The sequence below is a fragment of the Heterodontus francisci genome, chromosome 1, assembly GCF_036365525.1.
Source record: "Heterodontus francisci isolate sHetFra1 chromosome 1, sHetFra1.hap1, whole genome shotgun sequence".
Taxonomy (NCBI): domain Eukaryota; kingdom Metazoa; phylum Chordata; class Chondrichthyes; order Heterodontiformes; family Heterodontidae; genus Heterodontus; species Heterodontus francisci.
In genome coordinates, this window is record NC_090371.1 from 67,139,259 (window position 1) to 67,164,139 (window position 24,881).

Consider the following 24,881-nt stretch of genomic DNA (forward strand, 5'->3'; position numbering starts at 1 on the left):
GAACACCGATCAAATTCATTTTTTTTGGGGGGGGGGAAAAAGAAGAGACACTGCAGGGATGACACCTGAAGAACAATGGGTTTCGCCCTCCTAGACTTTCAGGTGGTAAAACAAGGAGTCAGTGATTCTGAAAATGCAAATGTACCAGGCAGCTGTTAAACCTGGGAACAATGGAAGGCCCAGGTGGTTCTGTGAAACCAAACTTCTGGACTTTGCATATTGGAACAGGACAATAATCTATTGACTTTTGTGTTGTCACGGGACAGTACTTTTTTTCTCCTCATGTTAACACAGTGTGCCTTTAAGACTGTTTAAAAAACAGTGTATCTTTAAGACAGGGAGAGAAATTTTGGATTTCTGAGGCAGTGTGCCAGCTGCACTTGTTATCTAGGCCACAGCAGGAGAGAGGTGTCTCATAGGATAATGTTTCGATTTGACTATGTGTAAAACTGGCAAAACCCAGTCTAAACCAGTTAGTTTTGAGAGACACCAGCGAAGCATGCTACTCGAGAAAAAAGTCGTCTGTTTCTCAGCAGAAATTCTACAAGGAGCTAAAGGCTGAGTTAGTTGCCTAAGGAGGGGGAAAACCCCTTTATAGAGACCATTTGTATTGCTGGAGATAGCAAAATTCCTTTTTCTTTACTTCCAATTGTCTTTGCTTCAAGATTGACTCTCTCTCGACTGTGTTTGCTGGAATTCAGAGTAAAGTTTTAAAATCCGAGTGAATCCATTGCTATACTCCTTGTTTAAAGAACTGTTTGCCTATCTATTGAAGGACTATTTCATCAAATTCGTGTGGAGACTTCGAGTGGCATTTGATTTTTTTTTTACACTAGGATGCCTCGCCCATCAGGAATGTAACCCACAAAGACTTATTTATTCTTAAACAGCTAATTTTTAAAAACACTTTTAAAACCGGTTAACTGTTAGTTTTGAGTGTGTGTGGCTGGGGGAATTAGGTTAAAAAGTTGTAAGATCTTTAGACATAGGTTTATCTTAAGTGTTTTAAGATTTATTTTATTAAATTATTTGTTGTCTAAAGATACCTGGTTTGGTCTGTTTTGTTCTAGGTGTTACTAGATTGTTTAATTTGGCTGTTTTTCCAGTTGGGTGGGAAAACTTTAATAATATGCTGCAACCTGTGGAGTGATGGGACTGAATTGACGGTTCATTGCTCCCGCCCCGTGTCCAGATAAATTTAACAGATTTTCTGAAGACAGACAGGCTGTAAGAGAGAAAACTATTGGTTGCAGCCTGAAGGCAGGCTGTAAGGATGACGACTGGCAGTTGCAGCTTAGAGAGAGAGAGAGAGAGCGAGGTTGGGGAGGGAACGCCTGCGCACAGAAGCCTGATGCAGCAAAAGGCTGCCAAGACTTGAACCTGTTTTGAAAGTTGAAGCTTGCAGAGAAGGACAAGACCAGCGGGATCACCAGGGATCACCTTATTCACTGACATCTAGGTTGGAAGTGCTCCAAGAAGTGAGTGAAGAGGACGTTGATATTTTTTTGAAAAGGTCTGGGAAATCCAGCCACAGAGAAGAGTTTGGGACTTTTAACTGCAAAGGATTTTGCCATCAAAAACTGTGTAATGTATAAGTGTGGTATGAGGCTTTCAAGAATTTAATAAGTAAAGAAAATACCTTTCTTTGTAATCTGGGGTATCAGCTACTTACAAAGTACTATTTCGTTAATGGGGTTTTCTTTTAGTATATTTGTTCTAACATAAACTCCTAAAACTTGAAATCTTGTCATGTAATTCGTTTAAATTGGTCTCTTATTTTGATATTAATGGTCTCACTGAGGTCGTCACAACATGCACTTTATAATAGACAAGTAGAAAATCTAGGTGTGCATTTCTCAGTAGTTTATGTTGGAGTCGCTTAAGCACCGTGATGAGGGTTGGACGCCTGGCTCGCTTTAAAAATAATTTTTGTCTAAAATGTCAGGCGAACTAATCCCTAGGACTTGTTACTGCCACTCTTGAATGTCAGGATAATGGATTAATCAAAACTTTTTTTTGACCCCTTTGGGAAAGGACTAACTTTGTAGCCAAGACAAAGTAATTGCGAATTGTAGGCTGCAACCTGCATTTTAGTATTCTGTAATCCACAATCTGGAGCATCGATATGCTGCATCACTTAATATGATCATTTACTGAAGCACTACTATATTAAAAGCTGGCTTAAAAGAATACATTTTCACTTTTTTAAACTAACTAATTAATTTCTAGTGCTGGCTACTCACTAAAACTTTAGTTTGTTTATATTTTGCTGAGTCTGGCTATTGGTATTAGAAATCTTCCAGGATCCTAATTTTGACTCTTAAAAATATTTTGCAGTTTTATTTAAAAATAAAGGAATGTAGAAGTAATTGAACGTCTGACTTCAGTCTCAATGCAAGCAATAGATGTTCAAAAATAGAGGATACTTAATTTTTTCCTGAGATGAGGCTCTTCTCAATTATAGAGTGCAATTTCTTGTGTTAAACATTCAGAAATAAACAATACAATTAGAGATTTTAAGCTTTTGAAATATCTTAGAGCCAATATTTATGATGCAGGATATACATTAATTAATGAGTGCCTTCGGGGAGTAAATACTTGATTTGTCTGCTTACAGAGAAACAACGAGAGCTAGCCAGGAAGGGGTCTCTCAAGAATGGCACTGTGGGAAGCCCTGTCAATCAGCAACCAAAAAAGAACAATGTGATGGCAAGAACAAGGTACAGTTGTATTTATTTAATTTTTGTATACAGTAGCTTATAGTTTCTAGGATGTTCCAGCATAGAAGAGCCTGTGCTAATCTTTTATGATTCTACAGAACACACCGTATTCCCACAATGACTTTGTACTTACAGAATTATACTACAGATGATTCAAGATATGCTACTTTCACAATCATGGTTGTAGGCCAGATTTTAGTAAAGCGTACTGGTGGATGTTGCCCGACATTTAATCCAAGAAGGCTGAATTTCTTTGGGGCTTTTCTCACTCCACCACTGTAGCTTTTGGAAGTTCATTCCCAATTTATTTTCAAAAGTGAAGATGTTTATATTTTATTTTATTTCATTTTTGTTTCCAAAATGTATAATTAAAAAGTTTCCAGCAATCCATAAAACTTTGCATCTATATAACAAACTAAAAAACTTATACACACTTCCTGTCTACAAAGCCTTCCTTCAGGTTGTTACACTTTTTACTTTTTTTTAATCCATTTTTCCATTGATAAATTTCTGTGTCTTCATTTATACTTGTAATTGCCAGTGCATACTTGCTGTATGTGTATTTTCCCCTAGTGGTAATGCAGTAGCTCCTCAAATTTTTTTCTCCTAAATTGCCAACATGTATTGTAAAGAAACCTTTACGTTCCATGAATTAATTGAATAGTGGAACAGGCTTGAGGGGCTGACTGGCCTATTCCTATTCCTATGTTCTAGTTACTTAACTATCAATGGTAAATTAAAGTACATTACATATAAAAATGACAGATTGTGTCTGACTAAAATGGAAACTGAATTATGTCTGGTGTCTTTGCACAATTAAAACTGCTACAAATTTAGGACTTTACCTTAGATATTCCTTCAAGTAAACCTCAGCGTCTTACATTTTATAGAGATGCTTCTGTACTGCCAAGTATCTAATTGTACAAGGGTGTAATCCTTTTGATTTGAACTGGATATTTGTGTCTTTTGCATAGGTATTATTGTCAAAAGTTGAACAAAACCATTTGGTGAGGCCAGATACAAACAACGGGCTGGATTTTAAGAGCCCACCGCCGCTCCTGCACAACGGCTCATTTAAGTAGCAGGGTCAGCCCGCCCTTCCTGCCCGAATCACATGGAGAGACAGGCTGTCTGCGCCAGCAATGGCATCAGTTGCCTGTGCGCTGGCGCCCTTTTTAAAGGGCAATCAGCCCTATCCGTCAATTTGAATTTTTAAAGAAGTATCTCTTACACCACCCACCCCCCAACCCCTCCAAAAATGTACCAAATAAATTGTAAGGCCCCTTTCCCGCCCCCAATAACAATTGCATTAAGTATTTGCCATCCCCGCCCCCCCCCCCCCCCCACATAAAATACTTAACTTTGAAATGTGACCTACTCCATCCCCTCCACCCCCCATCCCAGACTGTACAAAGTTTAAAGTTCACCCCTTCCCACCATCCCCTACATTCATTGCAATTATTTGGCCCTGTTACCCCCACCCCGGCACCAAAAATCTTAACTCTCCACCCCACCTCTCCCTCCCCCGACCTGTCAGGCCTGCTTTCCCCAGACAGGGAAGTGAAGGCACGTGAGTACCGACCGCCACGCTGAAGGCCACGGCAGGCCTGGAAGATTCAAGGTGAATGTATTCATTTACATATGTAGATGCAGGTCCCATCGCCCAGCGATGGGGAGGCCGCCATGGAGCCTCGTAGCTGCCGGGAGGATCAGGTCCGGCCCTCCCGGTGTCAGGCTCAGAGGTGAGTCTCTGCTGGAATGAATTTCCAGCCCTCCCCCCGCCCCAGAGTCTGACGTCAGGAGCTCAGTAAAATCAAGCCCAATTAAACAGTTTCAGCAAGTGGAAACATGCAGAATAAGATTAATGATCGGACTTACTTTGTTCAATCAGTACAAATTTCCATAACAATACAAAGTATTGAATATACCACATTTCCCACGTTAGTTGGCTTGACTATCTTTTTGCTATCCCTAGCTAATATCCGACGTTATTCTTCTGGACCTATCCAATGCTTGCTCTCGTAGCCTTCTATTTTAAAAACTGATTGCCAGATTGCCTGTGTCTCTGTCTCTTTTTTTTAAATCACCTTTATGTTCACAAGACAACCAAAGTCTATCCAGTGCAGTGAGGTTGAAATGTTTTATCAGCTGTTGAAACAGGCTTATAGGTTGCTTTTTAATTACAATCTATGGGGAAACATTATCAAAACTTAACTCAATATCATTTTAACTACCTATCCTCTTAATGCCTTTTTACTACATTTTGCTTTAATCTTTTTTTGTAGAAAAAGTCACAAAATCTTGAAATGTGACATCTGTTCTCTCTCCATTTTTCTCTGAACACTATGCTTGGTCTTGACTTCTTGGAAATTGACTAGTAGTACATTAATTTTATTGCTGATTGATTTACAGTTTCATCAGTTAAATATGTATTGGACACAATTTTTTGGTTTTTAAAACTTATTCATTTTTTTGCTAACTTTTCTGATCCCCACTCCACACATCAATGTCTATTTCATTAATTATATGGGGTGGGGGTGAGGGCAAGAAAAGTTATTTGGACGAATATACTTTTTAAGATTTGGACACTTCTGCAAGCAATTGGTTTGGTGAAGGCATTTTTTCTTGTGCTGTACAAGGGCCTTGTTCCAACAACTTGAATTTCTATTGTTTTAATATGGGTAGCTTCTAAACAGCCATCTCTTATGAGGTCCTGAGTATGTAATGTCTTAAAAGCATTTATAATTTCAATATTGCCAATGTACCATGATTATTTTCTGTTAGTTTCACAACTTTAATTTCAAGCCTCGACATTCTTGTTATCTAAATCATGAGTGGGTGGTGACCAAAAGTAATTTTTGGCAGATATTTTTACTTTGTTAAAATTTGGGGAGTGACTTCTACACTAACTACAATAACTTGTATTTATGTAGTAGCTTTAACGTAATAAGACATCCCAAGGTACTTCACAGGAGCATTATAAAGCAAAATTTGACACTGAGCCACATAAGGCTATATTAGGGAAGATGGTCAAAAGCCTAGTTGATGAGGTAGGTTTTAATGAGTGTCTTAAAGGAGGAAAGTAAGGGGAGAGATTTAGGGAGGGAATTCCAGAGCTTAGGGCCTGGGCAGCTGAAGGTATGGCAGGTGGAGCAATCAAAATTGGGGATGCTTAAGAGGCTAGAATTAGATGAGGACAGATATATCTGAGGGTTGTGGGGCTGGAGGAGATGACAGATAGGGAGGGGCCTAACCACAGAAGGAATTTGAAAACCAGGATGAGAATTTTAAAATCGAGGTGTTGCTTGACTGGAAGCCAAGGTTGAAGAGTGAACAGGACTTGGTGCGAGTGAGGACACGGGCAGCAGAGTTTTGGACGACCTCAAGTTTACAGAGGGTAGAATGTGGGAGGCCAGTCAGGAGTGCATTGGAACAGTCAAATCTAGAGGTAACAAAAGCATGGATGAGGGTTTCAGCAGCAGAAGAGCTGAAGCGGGGCGGAGCCAGGCAATGTCACAGATTTGGAAATAGGTGATAGTGATGGCAAGGATATGTGGTCAGAGGCTCATCTCTGGTTCAGATATGATACCAAGGCTGTGAATAGTCTGGTTCAGCCTCAGACAGTTGCCAGAGAAACGGATGGAGTCAGTAGCTAGGGAAAGGAGTTTGTAGCAGGAATTGAAGACAATGGCTTCAGTATTCCCAGTATTTAATTGGAAATTTCTGCTTATCTAGTACTGGATGTCAGACAAGCTGCCTGATAGTTTAGCAGAAGTGTGGGGTTGAGAGGTGCTGGTGATGAGATAGAGCTGGGTTTCGTCAGTATACATGTGCAAACTAACTATGTGCTTTTGGGTGTTGCTGAGGGGCAGCATGTATATGAGAAGTAGGAGGGGGCCAAGGATGGATCCTTGGGGGACACCAGAGATAACCGTGTGGTCGTAGAAAGAGAAACCATTGCAAGTGATACTCTGGCCGCAATTAGTTAAGAATTGAGTCAGACGAATGCTGTTCCACCCAGCTGAACGACAATGGAGAGGTATTGGAGGAGGATGATTGGTCAACCTTGTTGAAGGCTGCAGACAAGTCGAGAGGAACAATGAGGGATAATTTACCTTTGTCACAGTCACATAGGATGCCGTTTGACTTGACTTGGAACTTGATATCGAAGATTTGAATATAAGATGCAATGATATGTTCATTAACTAACACACAGAGTCATAGGCCGGAATTTAATGCCCCCCAAAGAGCTGGAAGTTGTCGGGGGGGTGGGGGGGCGGTTGTAAAATGGAGTGGGAGGCCCTTCCCGACCCGCTCCTGCCACCACTTTACGCAGGGTGGCGGTGGCAATAAACAGCCTGCCCGCCTCAGGCCAATCAAGGCCCTTAACTGGCCACTACCCAAGTGAGTGGTCCAGGCCCGAGACAAGCCACCTGTTAAAAGCAGGCGACTCTGATAGCTTGGTTGAGTGGGGGGAGCCCTCGTGATCGAGCAGCCTGTGCCTGACCGAGGGCACCCCCGCTGGCCCTCTGTCCCCCCCAGTCGACCACCATTGCCTCGCTGGGGCCCGACCGATCACCCCCAGCAAGGCAACAAAAACTTACCTTGGTTCCGGCTCCCTGACGTCTTCATCTTCAAGCTGTGCTGCAGTCCCAGCAGTGGCCACCACTCCCGGTGGCGCTGCTGGGACTAAGAGCTGCGGGGTCCGCTGATTGGCCAGCAGCTCTATTGGGCGGAAAGTCCTGCCTCAGAACAATTAAGGCCGGGGATCCACAAAATGCGGGTTAAATCCCCAGGCCAGGCGGAAGCTAAGGGTAAAATCCTGGCCATAGTCATTACAGCACAGAAGGAAGCCATTTAGCCCATCAAGTCCATGCCAGCTCTCTGTCGAGCAATCCAGTCAGTCCCAGTCCCCTGCTCTATCCCTGTAGTCCTGCAAGTTTATTTCCCTCAAGTGCCTATCCAATTTTCTTTTGAAATCATTGATCACCTCCATTTCTACTAAAGTTGAAGGCAGCGAGTTCCAGGTCATTACCACGTACTCCGTTTATAAAAAAAAATGTTCCTCATTTTCCCTCTTCCCCCACTCCCCAAAATATCTCTTCCCAAAACCTTAAATTTGTACCTCCTAGTCCTTGTGTCATCAATGGTCCTGAGAAAAAAATTTGAAAATATGTAATTGGTTTAATGGGCAATTTTTAAGCAAGAGGATATTCTTCCAAGCTTAAAAATGGATTAAAGAACAAAGAAAATTACAGCACAGGAACAGGCCCTTCGGCCCTCCAAGCCTGCGCTGATCCAGATCCTCTATCTAAACATGTCGCCTATTTTCTAAGGGTTTGTATCTCTTTGCTTCCTGCCCATTCATGTATCTGTCTAGATACATCTTAAAAGACGCTATCGTGCCCACGTCTACCACCTCCGCTGGCAACGCGTTCCAGGCACCCACCACCCTCTGCGTAAAGAACTTTCCATGCATATCCCCCCTAAACTTTTCTCCTCTCACTTTGAACTCGTGACCCCTAGTAATTGAATCCCCCACTCTGGGGGAAAAAGCTTCTTGCTATCCACCCTGTCTATACCTCTCATGATTTTGTACACCTCAATCAGGTCCCCCCTCAACCTCCGTCTTTCTAATGAAAATAATCCTAATCTACTCAACCTCTCTTCATAGCTAGCGCCCTCCATACCAGGCAACATCCTGGTGAACCTCCTCTGCACCCTCTCCAAAGCATCCACATCCTTTTGGTAATGTGGCGACCAGAACTGCACGCAGTATTCCAAATGTGGCCGAACCAAAGTCTTATACAACTGTAACATGACCTGCCAACTCTTGTACTCAATACCCCGTCCGATGAAGGAAAGCATGCCGTATGCCTTCTTGACCACTCTATTGACCTGCGTTGCCACCTTCACAGAACAATGGACCTGAACACCCAAATCTCTCTGTACATCAATTTTCCCCAGGACTTTACCATTTACTGTATAGTTCGCTCTTGAATTGGATCTTCCAAAATGCATCACCTCGCATTTGCCCGTATTGAACTCCATCCGCCATTTCACTGCCCAACTCTCCAATCTATCTATATTCTGCTGTATTCTCTGACAGTCCCCTTCACTATCTGCTACTCCACCAATCTGAGTGTCGTCTGCAAACTTGCTAATCAGACCACCTATACTTTCCTCCAAATCATTAATGTATATCACAAACAACAGTGGTCCCAGCACGGATCCCTGTGGAACACCACTGGTCACACGTCTCCACTTTGAGAAACTCCCTTCCACTGCTACTCTCTGTCTCCTGTTGCCCAGCCAGTTCTTTATCCATCTAGCTAGTACACCCTGGACCCCATGCGACTTCACTTTCTCCATCAGCCTACCATGGGGAACCTTATCAAACGCCTTACTGAAGTCCATGTATATGACATCTACAGCCCTTCCCTCATCAATCAACTTTGTCACTTTCTCAAAGAATTCTATTAAGTTGGTAAGACATAACCTTCCTAGATGAAAGGTGATTAATAATGCTGAGTGCAAGTTGTTTTTCCCAAGAGAGAAAAAATAATGTGCAGTTCTTCAGCTCGTTTAGGCAATTCGAAAAAAACACGTCTTATTCATTATGTTGATCACTTTCTGTGAGAAAAGAGGCCCAGAAAAGACAGAGAGAAAAATAGACCAGAGACTGTAGGGAGAGGAGGTTCTGGTGTGGCTTGTGAGGCAGAGTACAGAGGAGTTACTCCTGTTTAAGTAAGGCAACTAACTGAGCACAGCATGTTCATTATTTTGTGTTAATATGCAAAGACAAGTGTTGGGTAATAACTGAATCAGGTCATATTTGATGTTTCACTTTTTTTTATTCATTCATGGGGGATGTGGGCGTCGCTGGCTAGGCCAGCATTTATTGCCCATCCCTATTTGCCCTGGAGAAGGTGGTGGTGAGCTGCCTTCTTGAACTGCTGCAGTCCATGTCAGGTAGGTACACCCACAGTGCCATTAGGAAGGAAGTTCCAGGATTTTGACCCAAGGACAGTGAAGGAACAGCGATATAGTTCCAAGTCAGGATGGTGTGTGACTTGAAGGGGAACATGCGGATGGTGGTGTTCCCATGTGTTTGCTGCCCTTGTCCTTCTAGTTGGTAGAGGTCGTGCGTTTGGAAGGTGCTGTCAAAGGATCAGCTGATCTGAAATGAAGCAACTTAACGCTTGACTCCAGCGTTGACTCACCAATCTCTCCAAAAGTGGAACAAGCACTTGAAGAAATACACCTGCCAAATACACAGATAAGAAATTTAGGTCACCGGGGCATGATTGTTACACTGCTGGGTCCACGCTATTGTTTAAGAAGATTTTCTCAATGTGAGCCCTCTCCCATGAACGCAAGATGCTCAGGCTATTTAAGGACACAACTGACCCTACTGAACCTGAGCGTGTATCTGGGGTAGATCCAGATTCATAACAGTGGCATAGTTCAGCATATTAAACTAGTTCTTGGCAAAATTCAAGCATGGTGTTCTGTGATTTCTATTTAGAATATTTGTGAATGATAGATTATTGGCCAGCTGCAGCAGTGGATAAATCAATGATAAGGCCAATTCTGGAAATGACATGCAGTTTTGGTTACTCTACCTCAAAAAGGATATAAATGTATAACAAAAGATTCACAGAATGCAGCTCCAAGTTTTAAGGGACTAAATTATGATAAAGGGTTCAAGTGATTTTAAACTTAGTTGTAATGGAGCCCGAGAGAAAACATGGTACAAATCAAAGATTTAGATGAGGCTGAATAAGGTATTTAACTTGGGCAATCAGCAAAGGACCTTACAAAAGTCAAAAACAAGGTTAGCTATTGGAGAAAAAAATACTTCCTTTTCCCACAATACATAAGTGAAACAAAGTCTTCAAGAACAGTAATTGAGTCAATTCCAGTTTACTCCTTTGAAAAAGAAGCTGAATCAATACCTGTGCCAAAAAAAATGATTGAAGGCTATAGCAATATTAACATTGATGATTTTCAGGGGAGATAGTGAAAAGAAATTAGTGTTGATGAAGTACAGGATTAATCACTGATGTGAGAGAGAAATACATGGTAAAATAATCCATACATGGACTCTGGCTGGAACAAACTTGATGGACTTAATTGCCTTTGCCCACTTTCAGTTTCCCTACATCTTTGAACTGTGTCCTGCCTTTGAAAAGGACGTTAACCACAGAACATGGACCAAGTGGAGAGTGCATCAGAGGCAATAGATAGCAAGCATACTGTGACAAATTGAAAAATGGGTTTGCGATTTGCAAGAGCAGGGCCAAGCCTAGACTAAATTTTGTTTTTTGGGCAACCAAGTTGTTGAGGGAGCTTTTCATGTATATTTTTACTATCCCTATACAAGAAAATTCTATTCAAGACACATTTTGTGCATTATAGTCAAAGTAACTATGCTAAATTGTGGTTTGCCTAATCTACTTTTTTCGATTGATTAGACCCAAAATGTTATAATTATTGCAGCGTGGATGTACCAATAACAATCAGACTTATTTATACTATTATACCAAAATATGCTTAATATGATACACAAACAAGTCAGATCTCAAATGTTTTTAGAATTTGTTTCTTTAAAATGTAGTGGCTTTACAACGAAATCCAAAAAGGATTGTAAATGAGGACTAGAAGCTGTTTTTTTATTTGTTCATGGATGTGTGCGTCGCTGGTTAGGCTGGCATTTATTGCGCATCCCTAATTGCCTTTGAACTGAGTGGCCATTTCAGAGGGCATTTTAAGGGTCAGCCACATTGGTGTGGATCTGGAGTCACATGTCGGCCAGACCAGGTAAGAACGGCAGATTTCCTTTCCTAAAGGACATTAGTGAACTAGATGGGTTTATTTTACAACAATCGACAATGGTTTCATGGTCACACTAGACTAGTTTTTTAATTCCAGATTTATTAATTGAATTCAAATTTCACCATCTGCCGTGGTGGGATTCGAACCCATGTCCCCAGAGCATTAGCCTGGGCCTCTGGGCTACCAGTCCAGTGACATTACCAGTACACCACCACCTCCCCATGTTGCATGAGTGTGTAACTTGCTAAGCGTAAAGACATTTACTATTGTAAAAGTTGGAAAAAATATTCAAAAATAATTTGATAACTGTGTCCATACGCTTTCTAATTTGTAATGATATTTGGCAGGTTGGTTGTACCAAACAAAGGATATTCCTCCCTAGATCAAAGCCCAGATGAGAAACCTTTGGTTGCTCTGGATACTGATAGGTATGTACTTTTCATTGATGTTTTTTTCAATTATTTGATCAAATTGTTTTTTTTTAAATCAACTCTTAAGATGAAGGTCCTGGTCAACAGCAAAAATGAGAGTTTTTCATTTAACAGACATTTGTCTGATATTTTATTTGAATTCCCTTAATTATTTCTGTACTAATTCTCGAGTTGTGGGCATTGCTGATAAGGCCAACACTTGGGGCTGAATTTGTAAAGCTTGTGAGCTTCAAGAACGGCGTGGCGCGCACACAAGATGTGCGCCGTGGAGCCACCGTGATATTTCGCGCAACGGCTCATCAACATAGAGGGGGTGGAACAATCGTCCCTGATGACGTAGAGGGGACAGCTGCTCCGGCAATGGCGTCCGGCTCCCCGCACAGGCGCTTGTGCCATTTTTAAAGAGCTTCAAGCTCTTCAGTGAGATTTAAATTTTTAAAAGTCCTGCTGTCCAAAAAATAAAATTTAATTGCACTTTGAATCCCCTCTCAGACCCCCTCACCCCCCCCCCCCAAAAAAATGAGTAATCATTATGTAAATTGCCCTCTAGCCACAAAAAAAGATTTTTTGCGATCCCGAACTTTCCCCCACGAACTTCATAAACTTTGACCCTCAACCCTTTCCCACCGTCACTGCAACCAGTTTTCCCTGCTCCCGCCTCACATCCTCCCCCGGCCCTGAAAACTTCACTCCTCCCTCCTCCCCAACAGTGTTACGCCTCGGATCTCCGAATGGCCTTTTACTTTAAAGATTAAACCCTACATTCCATCAAATCTGTACTAGAATACAGAAATATTGTCGAGAGGTCTGAAGAACTGCTATAATTATTTTAAAGTCTAACTTGTTTCTATTTTATTGCAGTGATGATGACTTTGATATGTCAAGGTATTCTTCATCAGGTTATTCTTCAGCTGAGGTGAGTTATTTGTACAGATAGCTTATGTAGACAAAAGGAAGGAAAAGGTGAAGAAAATGAGTAACCAGTGTTTGTTGGATTTCATATAAATATATTTAACAGTTACATCTTTGAGTTTGACTTCTAGGGTGTTCTTAATATGTAACACTAGATGCAATCTCTGCTACTGTTTGATCTGTTGCCATCAGTTTGCTTGGAGGCTTTTTTTTAATCTGACTATTTTGATTGCTGCTACTCAGTCCAGTTGATCATCTGCCTGTAGTTTGACAAGGATTTGGTGTTTTATTTTTATTTAGCCCTAGTGTGCTATTACTCAACTCCTCAACGGGCCACCTAGCATCTCCTGCGATGAACTTTGCAGCCTCTGTTCTGCTGCTTCCAACATCAGGAGATTGCAGCAAAGGCTTTTTTATACATTAATTTAACATAATGTATTATATTTATTAAAATTATCAACACCTGGTAGTTGAAGATCTGACTGCTCCATTGATAAATGTTGTCCCTACTGCTTTCTTCCAACCACTAGGCAGCTGGAGGAACAAAGAAAAGAAGTAAAGGAGCACCTGATACAAATTACGCAACAAAAAATAAGGAAACTTGCATTTATATACTCCCTTATCACATGCTCAGGATATCCCAGAGCACTTCGAATACCGTGCATTACTGTATAGTCATTGTTACGTAGGCAAGAAAGGAAAAAGGCGAGGGGGCGAATGTTTTGGGGAGACAGAAAGGAAAAAGGATTGATAGTGAAATTTAAAGTCTCATTACAAAGAGAGATCCACTGCAGCAAAAACATCTACAATAAATTGAGACAGGAGAAGAACTGCAGGGGAGTAAGGAGTTTAAAGGAAAAGAAGGGTATAAAGAGGTTTGATCACCTGTCTGATGTCCAAATGACTAAATGTGACTGAATCAAAAGTATTTCAATTCAGTCAAAATATACCAGCTCTGAAGGGCACTATGTCATAAGCTCAGTTTAAAGCAATCACACCACCAGAATAGCTTCCTCTGTAGGTATGTTTTTCATTAGCATGACCAGTTTCCATCTTCCAGCCACTTGCTGACCCTATCTGCCTTGAGCCATCATTCTGTCAACCAACCTTGGATTACTTTGGATTTTCTTGGACTTCCACTCTTTTGTCATTCCAGATGCTCCACCAGCCGAATACTTCCAGAACTCTGAACCTCCAAGATCATGACCAAAGTAGAATTAACAACTTCAATGTAAATTACAGGGAAGTCCTAATCAGGCTAAACGGACTTTACAAATAAATCACTTTTTGAGTGCTAAAATAAACTAGATGATTTAGGTGCTCCTCATGGCCATTATCAATGGATCAATGGAGATACCAGTAGAATGAAAAAGGCCAGTGTGGCTTCTTTACTCTGAGTGACAAATGTAACACAAGCTGTTACGGATCCATTAGACTCACTTCCATTCCGTGTAAAATAATATCAATTATCAGGACTAAATTCCAGTATCTGGAAAATATCAACCTAGTTAACAATAGCCACCATGGATTCAGAAAGGGAAGGTCATGCCCGACCAACCTCCTCAACTTATTTGAGGAAATATCGTCCCAAGTTGAATAAGTAAAGCCCTACTACAGTGTACCTAGACTTCCAAAAAACATTTGACACAAAGCTCATAAAGGGTTTTGTCAAGAATAGACTGATTCCAGTGGCAAAATGATCGGTAACCAGAGGACATAGATTTAAGGTAATTGGCAAAAGAGCCAGAGGTGAGATGAGGATTTTTTTTATGTAGGGCGTTATGATCTGGAATGTACTGCCTGAAAGAGGTCTGGAAGCATATTCAATAGTAACTTTCAGAAGGGAATTGGATAAACACTTGAAGATGAGAGAATTGCAGGGCTGTGGAAAAAGAGCAGAGGAGTGGGACTAATTGGATAGCTCTTTCATCAAACAGGCACATTAAGCTCATAGGCCTCCTCTATGTTGTAAGATTGATTTTTTTTTATTCGTTCGTGGGATGTGGGCGTCACTGGTTAGGCCAGCATTTATTGCCCAACCTTAATTGCCCTTCAGAAGGTGGTGGTGAGCTGCCTACTTGAACTGCTGCAGTTCTTGGGGTGTAGGTGCACCAACAGTGCTGTTAGGGAGGGAGTTCCAGGATTTTGACCCAGCAACAGTGAAGGAACGGTGATCTAGTTCCAAATCAGGATGATGTGTGGCTTGGAAGGGAACTTGCCGATGATGGTCTTCCCATGCATCTGCTGCCCTTGTCTTTCTCGGTGGTAGAGGTCACAGGTTTGGAAGGTGCTGTCAAAGGAGCCTTGGTGAGTTGCTGCAGTGCATCTTGTATATGGTACACATTGCTGCCACTATGCTTTGGTAGTGAAGCGATTGAATATTGAAGATGATCAATGAGGTGCCGGTCCAGTGTGTTGCTGTGTCCTGGATGGTGTTGAGCTTCTTGAGTGTTGTTGGAGCTGCACCCACAGGCAAGTGGAGAGTATGCCATTATACTCCTGGCTTGTGCCTTGTAGATGGTGGACAGGCATTGGGGAGTCAGGAGGTGAGTTACACGCTACAGAATTCCTAGCCTCTGACCTGCTGTTGTAGCCCAGCATTTATGTGACTGATCCAGTTCAGTTTCTGGTCAATGGTAACCCTGAGGCTGTTGTTAGTGGGGGATTCAGCGATGGTAATGCCATTGAACATCAAGAGGAAATGGTTAGATTCTGTCTTGTTTGAGATGGTCATTGCCTGGCACTTGTGTGGTGCAAATGTTACTTGCCACTTATCAGCCCAAGTCTGGGTGTTGTCCAGGTCTTGCTGCATCTGGACACAGGCTGCTGTAGTATCTGAGGAGTTGCGATAAGTTGAACAAAAAATTATTGTCGTCCTAATTTTCTTGTTAAAAGTTAAATGTTTTGAAGATCCAAGGGAGTAGTCTAAGCCAAAAGCAAAATACTGCAGATGGAACGCTGAAATAAAAACAGAAAATGCTGGCAGCGCTCCAGCTCTGGCGGCATCTGTGGAGAGAGAGAAACAGAGTTAGCATTTCATAGAAGAGAAAAGTTAGAAATGTAATGGGTTTTGAGCAAGTGAAAGGGGTTAGGGTGGGAAGAAGAACAAAATGGAAGGTTTCTGATGGGATGGAGAGCAGGACAGATTTAATGACAAAAGATTTCATGTTAAAAGCCAAATGAAGTGGTAATGGGACAAGTAAAGGAACAAAAGATGTGTCTAGATGAGTTGTGGATAGCAGCTGTTGGAATGCAAAGTAGTGATTCAGGAAGAAATGAGAAAAACAATGAAAAAAAAGAAACACAACAGCAAAATGGGGGCTGGGATTATGATCTAAAATTGTTGAACTCAGTGAGTCCAGAAGGCTGTAAAGTGCCCAGTCAAAAGATGAGATCCTGTTCATCTCATTTGCCTTGAGCTTCATTGGAACACTGTAGCAGACCAAAGACAGAAAGGTCAGAGTGGGAGCAAGGTAGAGAATTGAAATGGCAAGTGACAGGAAGCTCGGGGTCATACCTGAATGGAGGTGTTCCGCAAAGCGGTTATCTAGTCTGCGTTGTTCCTCTCCAATGTAGAGGAAACCGCATCATGAGTAGCGAATACAATATACTAAATTGAAAGAAGTACAAGTAAATCGCTGTTTCACTTGGGAAGGAGTGTTTGGGGCCTTGGAAGGTGAGAAGGGAGGAGGTAAAAGGGCAGATGTTGCATCTCCAGTGCTTGCAAGGCAAGGTGTTGGGGTGTCAGTGAGGAAGCAGTCCCTTCAGAATGCTGAAAGTGGATGGAAGGAGATGATGTGTTTGGTCGTGGCATAACGCTGTAGAAATATTACTACTTTTATGTGGCCTGCTTCATTATCATGATTTTCAATAAAACATTGCACCTCTAGGATCCCCAGTGTGAAATCCTCTGCAATAGGAAACAGTGAGCTGGCATGCTTATTCTTTTTACATATTAAAAAAAAAACCTTCTCTTCCAAATAAAACTTCCCACCACTACAGATGTGATTTCAGTTTGGAGGTGGGTGACATTGATATGTAGGTGTAACTTCTCTATTTCTTATGTACTTGGCAGTCAAATAACACCACTTTAATGTGGGAGTCTTTCTCCACTTAAGGCAGTCTTTCTGTTCTGTCACTCTTGTCTTCTACAGAGCTTCGTTTTCAGATTGTTGCCTTGTTCACCTGAGTGCAAATTAACTGCTCTGCCATAAATCATTTTTAGGTATTATGAAGAGAAGATATTTTGTGTGCGTTGATTGCTTTTCTTGATGTGAAACACTTTATTTTGTATAAACCTAAGCTGTGTAGTAGAAATTACTTTCCTTGTTTTTTGCATATTAATAATTTGGAAGATTTGGGAAAAATTTACTATCTTGTTTTCGTCTGCAGATACTGTAAGGTGTTAACGATAGCATTTCCACATACCCAAGAAAATCCCAATTTAAGTTGCTGACATTTTTTTCTCTATTTACAGCAGATTAACCAAGACTTGAATATCCAGCTCCTGAAAGATGGCTATCGGTTAGATGAAATTCCAGATGATGAAGACTTGGATCTTATTCCCCCAAAATCAGTAAACCCCACCTGCATGTGTTGCCAGGCCACTTCCACCACTTGCAATGTTCAATAATGTGCCTGGCGCTTTCCACTGTAATCGTAAAACTAACAGCCATTGCTTCCTCCTATGGTAGGACATGCACTTTGTGTCCGTATTTCAGAAAAAAAGCAGACCATCATTGTGGCATTCATAAGTGGATGTGAATGCAGTGTTGAATTTGTGTGTGATAGAAGGTGACAATTAATCCTACTGCTCAGTAGTGGTTGTATTGTATAATCCTGAATTTTCTTTTTCCCATTTGCTTTTGGGGGGGGCGTGGGGGGAGCAGGGGGAAGGAAAGAAATAGAGCACTACTTCAGGCATGATTCAAAGCTTTGTCATGATCTGAAAGCAAAACCCGATAGTTCTTCTGGCTACTAATATTTGGCTGTTTGTATTTAAAGGGTACTAGTTTATGTTTTTATTATATGTTTACCATTATATTTGGAGCCAATGATATTTAACCTAAAAGTGGTCTTTTTTTAAGAATAAAAATCTCATTGTCTCTCTAATTTATATTAAGTTAATACTTTATGTTGGAGGTTTCTAACTTTTACATTAACATTGAGAATTTGATAACACTAGTGTAGTCTTTTGCTAAAGATTTCACACATCTACCCAAACCCTACTATGGATAAAAACCAAAGTACCCTTTATTGCGGTGTACTGTTACATAAATACACAAGTTTTGGACCATTATTGTAAACATTGGGTCTTATTTTTCAAGGTTGTCTTCCCTTTGAATGTATTCAGTTGTGAAATGGGAGGTAGACTTCATTTCTGTATGGTGGTCACTAATAATTTTTTTGTTTTAGAAAACAATCATGGCAATTATCTGCATATAAAACTTCTTTTAGTATTGTTTTGGGGCAGATTTTTTTCTGTTCTATTTGAGAGGGAGGGGGATTGTTTGTAACTCTCCTTAAAGATGACTAGTTTTGCTCCTTCAGTTAAAGGAATGTAAGAGTGGCAAGGTATGTATGTGAACAGTTTCATTGCAAGTTTACTTGTAAATATTAGAAATGGGCGTAGGTGCAAAAATGGGTGTTGTATGGACAGCACAAGTGAAATGGGGCTGAGGAGTGTTTTTATTATCCTGCACTTAAACATTTAACAATTAATAAAATTACAGGGACGGTTGTAGTTACAATATGGCAATTATTTAAAATGGTTTAATTTATAATAGAATTTTAGGAAGTTTAACTCGAGGAAACTTGTTTGAAGCCTATGTTCTAGTCATTTTCAGCTACACATTTCATTTTTAATTAGTAAAAATCAGTACATGCACTTTAGCCAGTTAAGTTGTAATCATTGTAAAATATGTGCCAGTTAAGTAGAAAATGTTGTTTTAAAATCTCCCTATATGTTGTCATTAGAGGTCCTCATTAAGCAGAGAGAAGGTCAGGGTTCCTGGGCAACTAAATGGACTTGGCTGAGGGACACATTTAGTTGGTTGAGAGATTTCCATACAAACTTCTTTCGTAATCCATGTTTTATTCCCTACCCACCTCCTCCAGACAAAGCACTGAGACACCCTAACAAATAACAAAGCCAAGGGTTGGACAAATCCAAATATTAGTAACTGAGATGGATTCAAATCTTCCCCTCAGAGATGATTAATACTCCTATCATAAAAATAAGCCACATTAAACAACTTTGAGCCAAAAGCATTACAGGTGAAAATTCCTAATTCAAACAATTTACCTATCACATTTCACATTTGTTGGAATAACAAGTTTATAAATATTTGAGCAGGGAATCTAGTCTAAATAATTTACTGTCTAACTTAAAAGCTCATCGTTGTTGACCACTTTAGTATATGTATTTATGTATATGTATTTATTAAAAAATTTAAAGCATTAATATATTTTATCCATACTGCAGCTGTATTCCGAATTAGACCAAAATTAAAGGAATAGCACTTCTACCCAGCTTAGGTGGGTATTAGTATGAAGAGGAATTCTGAGTTTCTACTAACACTACAATGAAGAAATTTTGGCCTATTGGACTAAAGTTTTTGTGATACAAGACCCAATTCATGTTGTGTAATTTAAGCAGTAGTTAAAGGAGTCATCTGTATGCTGAATGTGTTGTCTCCCAATGCATTATTGGATCTGTAGCAGAAGTTATTCGTGACCTCTTTTTTTTTTTTTTCCCCCAACCCCCTTCAAGATCTTTCTGAGACGTTAATTATTGCTAATTGTTGTTTCAATATCACAATATTGTATCATGTATGTTCTGGTATGCACGTAACATATGCTAACACGCCATGCAAGCAAAGTGACTTGTCTAAATAATTCAGTCTTTGCCTTCCAGGTTAATGCTGCTGTTTGTTAAAACTTCAGTTAACAAAACATCCTATTCCAATAAATGTGATCCTGTTGCACTATGATCATTTTAATGCAAAAATGTTCACCATTTGTAGGATTTTTGTCTTGTCTTGTGATCTTATTGAAATATCAAAAAATGTTTGAGCTGTGCATTGCCTATTTTACTGCCCTTGGACCAATTCAAGTTAGCATCAGCTTCTAGAAATGTTCTCGTTGCATTTAGTTACATTTAAAAAGCAAATCTGAGATAAAACAGAAAATTCTGTATATGAAATGCAAGTCTATCAGCATCTAAATAAGAAAAGACAGGTTAATGTTTTAGTGTTAGAGGTCATGCCCTAAAAAGTTACCCTTTTTTTTCTGTTTCAGTTCACAGAAATAGAAGGAGGCATTTGGCCTATTGTGTAAGCTACAGTTTTTAAACTCAGCCCATTTCCTTGTCCTTCTGTCCATATCCTATTTCTCCCTTTTCAAGTATTTGTCCAACTCCTTTTAATTTATAGTCTCTATCTCAATAGCTGGCTGCAGTGAAGCATTTCATATTCAGCAGCCTTCTGTGTGAAAAGAAGTCTTCTAATTTTCCCCATCGTTGTTCTTGTGATAATCCATAGTCATGTCAACTATTATCATGCCTGTACCAGCTCTCAGAAGGAGCTATTCAATTAATCTAATTTCCTTGCACTTTCCTGATACATTTCCATATATTTTTTTCAAATTTTTTCTTAATTTTTTAAAAAGCTGTTATGGCCTCTGCTTCACCATTGTTTATGGTGCAGACTTTTTATGATCTCAGCCCTCTGCATAAAAATTAATTAACCACCTTTTTTCCTGCATTTTAGCAACTTCCCATCCCCATGTTGTCACATCTCCTTTAATGCCTCTCAAAACTTTTAATATTGAAAGCCTCTATTCATTCCCTTCTTAGTTTCTATTCGAATTGACAGAGCTTTCATTTTTCAAGCATTTCTTCATTCCTATTGATTTATAGTGAATCTTCGAATCATAAGCAATCATCAAATTATGGTTTTACTAATGTCAGTTCTCCTAATCTTTGCTATGCTTATGTAACATGAATTCCCACTGTGTCCATTTACATATGCATTTTGGCTGCTACACAGATCTCAAGCTCATTCATTATATCTTGGTCCCTTTTCAAGCCCTTCTCTCCTGTCTCCTCCCCTCCTGTCACCCAGTCATAAGACCTTTTATTTCTTCCCTCTCGGATACTCACCCTACCACCTACCCCCCCCCCCCCCCCCGCACCATGGCTTCCCAAATCTCTAACCCAAACCATCACTGCTTTCCACTCTCCTGTCATCCCAGGCTTGAGTCCCTCTTGGATAAGCTCATGGCAAAATTCCGTGCCCCTCTCAGCATTCTCTGAAGGGCGTATTAAAGCTTACTTTGTGATTAACAACCTCAACTGCCACATCCTCCATTGACTTTTATTGTCCCGTGCACCCACTGGTTGTTAATTTCAGCAGCCTCCTCTTGCCCCACTCTCCCCATTCAGCACTACTCCCTTGGGCTTTGTCAGTGGATCGGCAATCCCTGTTTTTCTCTGCATTTCCTCAGAATGTCCACACACTTGCAAAATAAAATGCCATTGCCCCATTCATAAACTTATTGGCAGTGACTCCATTGATATCATCCTGGCTTTGATGTAACTTTGAGAACATCTTTTCATCTGCCTGTGCTGTTTCCCACTCTTCTCTTTGCCCTCTGAGCCAGGCTTTCCTTGTCTCTGCCCAACACCGCCACCACACCACCCCCACCCCCCCCCCCCCCCCCCCACCCCTTCCCTTGCCAAAACAAGTCCTGAACCTGTACCTTTATTTAGTTACACTCCTCTTTCACCACTTCTGGGTTTGTCATGTCCATCAGACTCCCCTCTTGCTCCCTTGACACCATCACCACTAGACTACTAAACCTCCAACTTCCCTTCCTGGTTGCCATTATAGCCACCGTTTTAAATAGTTCCTTTTTTTCTGATGCCTTCTTTCATGCAACTTCATGTTTGTGTCTTTCCAATCTGATTGAATTGTTTTCTCACAGCACTCAGATGGCCCGAATCAATGTCAGAAATGGCATCTTCTGTGACTGTGACCATGGTGCACTATCAATCCTGATTGTGTCTGTAGCCTTTGATGAGGTCAACCACCCAATTCCTACAATAGTGTATTTTCCATTGCCAAACTCTGGGACTGCCCTCACTTGGTTCCCCTCTTGCCTATCCAATCATAGAGTATCTCTAGAAATGGTTTTTCCTTCCACACCCGCACCATTGCCTCTGGTGTTCCCAAGGATCTGTCCCACACATCTGTAGACATGGGTCAGCTTCTGCATGTACGCTTATGACACCCAGCTCTACCTCTCCACCATCTTTCTCAACCTGGCCACTACCTATGTGTTAGACCGCCTGCCTGATATCTAGTCTTAGATGAGACACAATTTCCTCCAGTTAAAGAATGGAAAGACTGAAGCCATTGTCTTTGGCCCCTGCCACAAATTTCATGCTCTCACTACTGACTCCATCCCCTTCATGGCTAATGTTTCAGGCTGAACCAGATTTTTTTTATAATCTCTGTATCCTATTGAACTTCAGTCTGAACTTCTGTCCCCATATACTTTAAAATATATAAAAAATATGTTTACTATTGCAATATTCAAGTCATCTAAAACATTCAGTTGAAATTCACAATTTTAAAAAGTGAGAGTATACTCTGAAACTTTTAAGTGCCTGGATTCCTGGACACCTGCTGACCTACATGATTTCTTCTTTAAAACATGATGCTATCTTTGTCAGAGTAAAAAAAACACATTTTAGGAGTACAGAGAAGGGAGCTGTCATAGAATCACAGAATTATTACAACACAGAAGGAGGCCATTCAGCCCATTGTGGCTGCACCGGCTCTCCGAATGAGCAATTCACCTAGTGCCACTCCCCCTTTTCCCTATAACCCTGCGCATTCTTCCTTTTCAGATAACAGTCTAATTCTCTTTTGAAAGCCTTGATTGAACCTGCCTGCACCACACTCTCGGGCAGTGCATTCCAGACCTGAACCACTCACTGCATGAAAGAGTTTTTCCTCATGTCGCTTTTGCTTTTTTTAACAATTACTTTAAATCTGTGCCCCCTTGTTCTCGATCCTTTCACAAGTGGGAACTGTTTCTCTCTTTCTACTCTGTCCAGACCCCTTATGATTTTGAATACCTGTACTTGTCATAGATTTTAATGTGTGTGGGAGATTGGTTGCTGTTATCGGCTTCAGAACAAAAATGTCTGCAAAAGTATACTACCGTGAAACTCATACATTACTGTATTTTTTAATGTTTTAATCTGTAACTTTGTAATACAGGTGTTAGTTGGCAATTTATTGTAGTCAGCATATTGAAATCACTGTGCCAAAACTGAAGTTTAGATTATAAAATGAAGTAACATCAAATTTCAGATGACCTCCACAACAGGTTTTCTGTTTTGTAATGGCAGATGCACAGCAATCCACCAGTATCCATAAGAGAGGTTACTGTTTCAGATGAAGACCCTTTGTCTGTCATGAGCTGCAGTCCAAAATATTAACCTGTCTTTTTTTCCCTTCAGGCATTGATGAATATTTTGTGTATTGGCAGGATGTCCTGTTTTTATTTCATATTTTCAGCATTTGCAGTTTTCTTTTGAATATCTTTGTATATATCTTGCCCACTAAGCAATCAATATCATGTTGAGCATGAACATTTAAAATGCCCAGCGTGTATAAAATAAAAGTCTATTCAGCTAGTTCTGTATTATTAAGAATAATTTGGCACAGAACTGCAAAAGGTGTATGGATAGAATATTTTAACTCTTTCATGAACTTAAAATGTGTAAGGTTGTTAGATTTTAAACTGGAACAAAAAGAAGCCCTGATTTGAAAGGCTAAACAGTGCTTTATATGTGCTTCAGCAAATTAGTGCTTGGAACTTGGACTGCAGTTGTGTATATGAGCTAGACTGATTTTAGCTTTAACATTTGTCCAATCTATACTCTTGTATTAGCCCATGTAACATACAAAATAGTCAAGTTATTATAACTATTCAGTGACTGAACTGAAAGTTTGTAAAGGATTTACTGCAGTTTGTGCTAAGTAAAACTTAGGGCTTCTTCATTTTATGATCTCTGTTCCTGAATTATCAGTTCAGTTAAATTGTTGTCAAGTATTAGTCACTTAAGTTAGTCACCTATGTCCATGATTTTACTTAAAAACCTTTACTGTGTTGGATGGTGATCCCATTGGTTCCTTGCTTCCTCCTACCAGCTATCAAATTATGACTGAAAAAATTTCTAGTTTAAAATAAAATGGGTGGGGGATTAAATTTGAAAGTCCAGTGGTGATTGTTACATTAATTTTATTTTAAAAATAATCTTTATGACATTGAGCAGCCCCTGTACTATACATTCTTTAAGGATGTTTTATGGTTAATATTAAAGGAAGCATTGCAAGTGGAAGAAGCTATGAATCCCACATATGGTGGCCATTGTCTGTTTACATTTGCTTCAAGATAACCTGTTTGGAAGGGAGAACGTTTAGCTTTGGTTTCCCAAGTACTTTTAAAAACTCATCAGTCTTTTGCATTGACTTGTTTTGCAAGTAGATGATGCCTTAAATGTTGAGTTCAATATAATTTTTTATTTATCAAGTGTTCTGAAATAATTTATTTGACTTTTTTGAAAATAGGAATGTGTATACAGTTTTTTTTTAACATTTACAATGCAGTATTTGACATTGATCATTGTCATTGTAGTGATGCACATCAATAAAAGTGTACATGTGAAACCTGGTTTTGCCTATCTTTTTATTCCTCTGACAAGTATTAGCTCATTGTGAAATATACCTTTACCCTGCTTAGTGCATGTAAAAGTGGAAATATGTGTTTCATTTATCATGGTGAGTCAGAGGATCTGCAGTTTTAAAACATGGACCCAGTGGCCTAGCCCCAACTTTCCTGGCACCATCAATGATTTGCTCTTTCTGCCGCCTTGCCACACAGCCTCTCAATAAGATGTTCCTCT

General features: G+C 40.3%; 1 protein-coding gene across 2 annotated transcripts in view; it reads left to right on the top strand.

The window, feature by feature from the left end:
• fam219aa (family with sequence similarity 219 member Aa) overlaps positions 1-24,616 on the top strand; it is a 77,037-nt gene extending 52,421 nt beyond the window's left edge. The window contains exons 3-7 of one of the 2 annotated variants that reach the window (XR_010975030.1): positions 2,618-2,720; positions 11,906-11,986; positions 12,851-12,905; positions 17,379-17,591; positions 19,386-24,615. Coding sequence is in view for 1 of the 2 variants with exons in the window: in XM_068031505.1 (XP_067887606.1) it covers positions 2,618-2,720; positions 11,906-11,986; positions 12,851-12,905; positions 17,379-17,534 (395 nt within the window). In the remaining variant the exon portion in view is untranslated. Of the gene's footprint in view, positions 1-2,617; positions 2,721-11,905; positions 11,987-12,850; positions 12,906-17,378 lie in introns of both variants that reach the window. The other variant, XM_068031505.1, reaches the window with a different exon arrangement.
• The last annotated feature ends 265 nt before the right edge of the window (positions 24,617-24,881 follow it).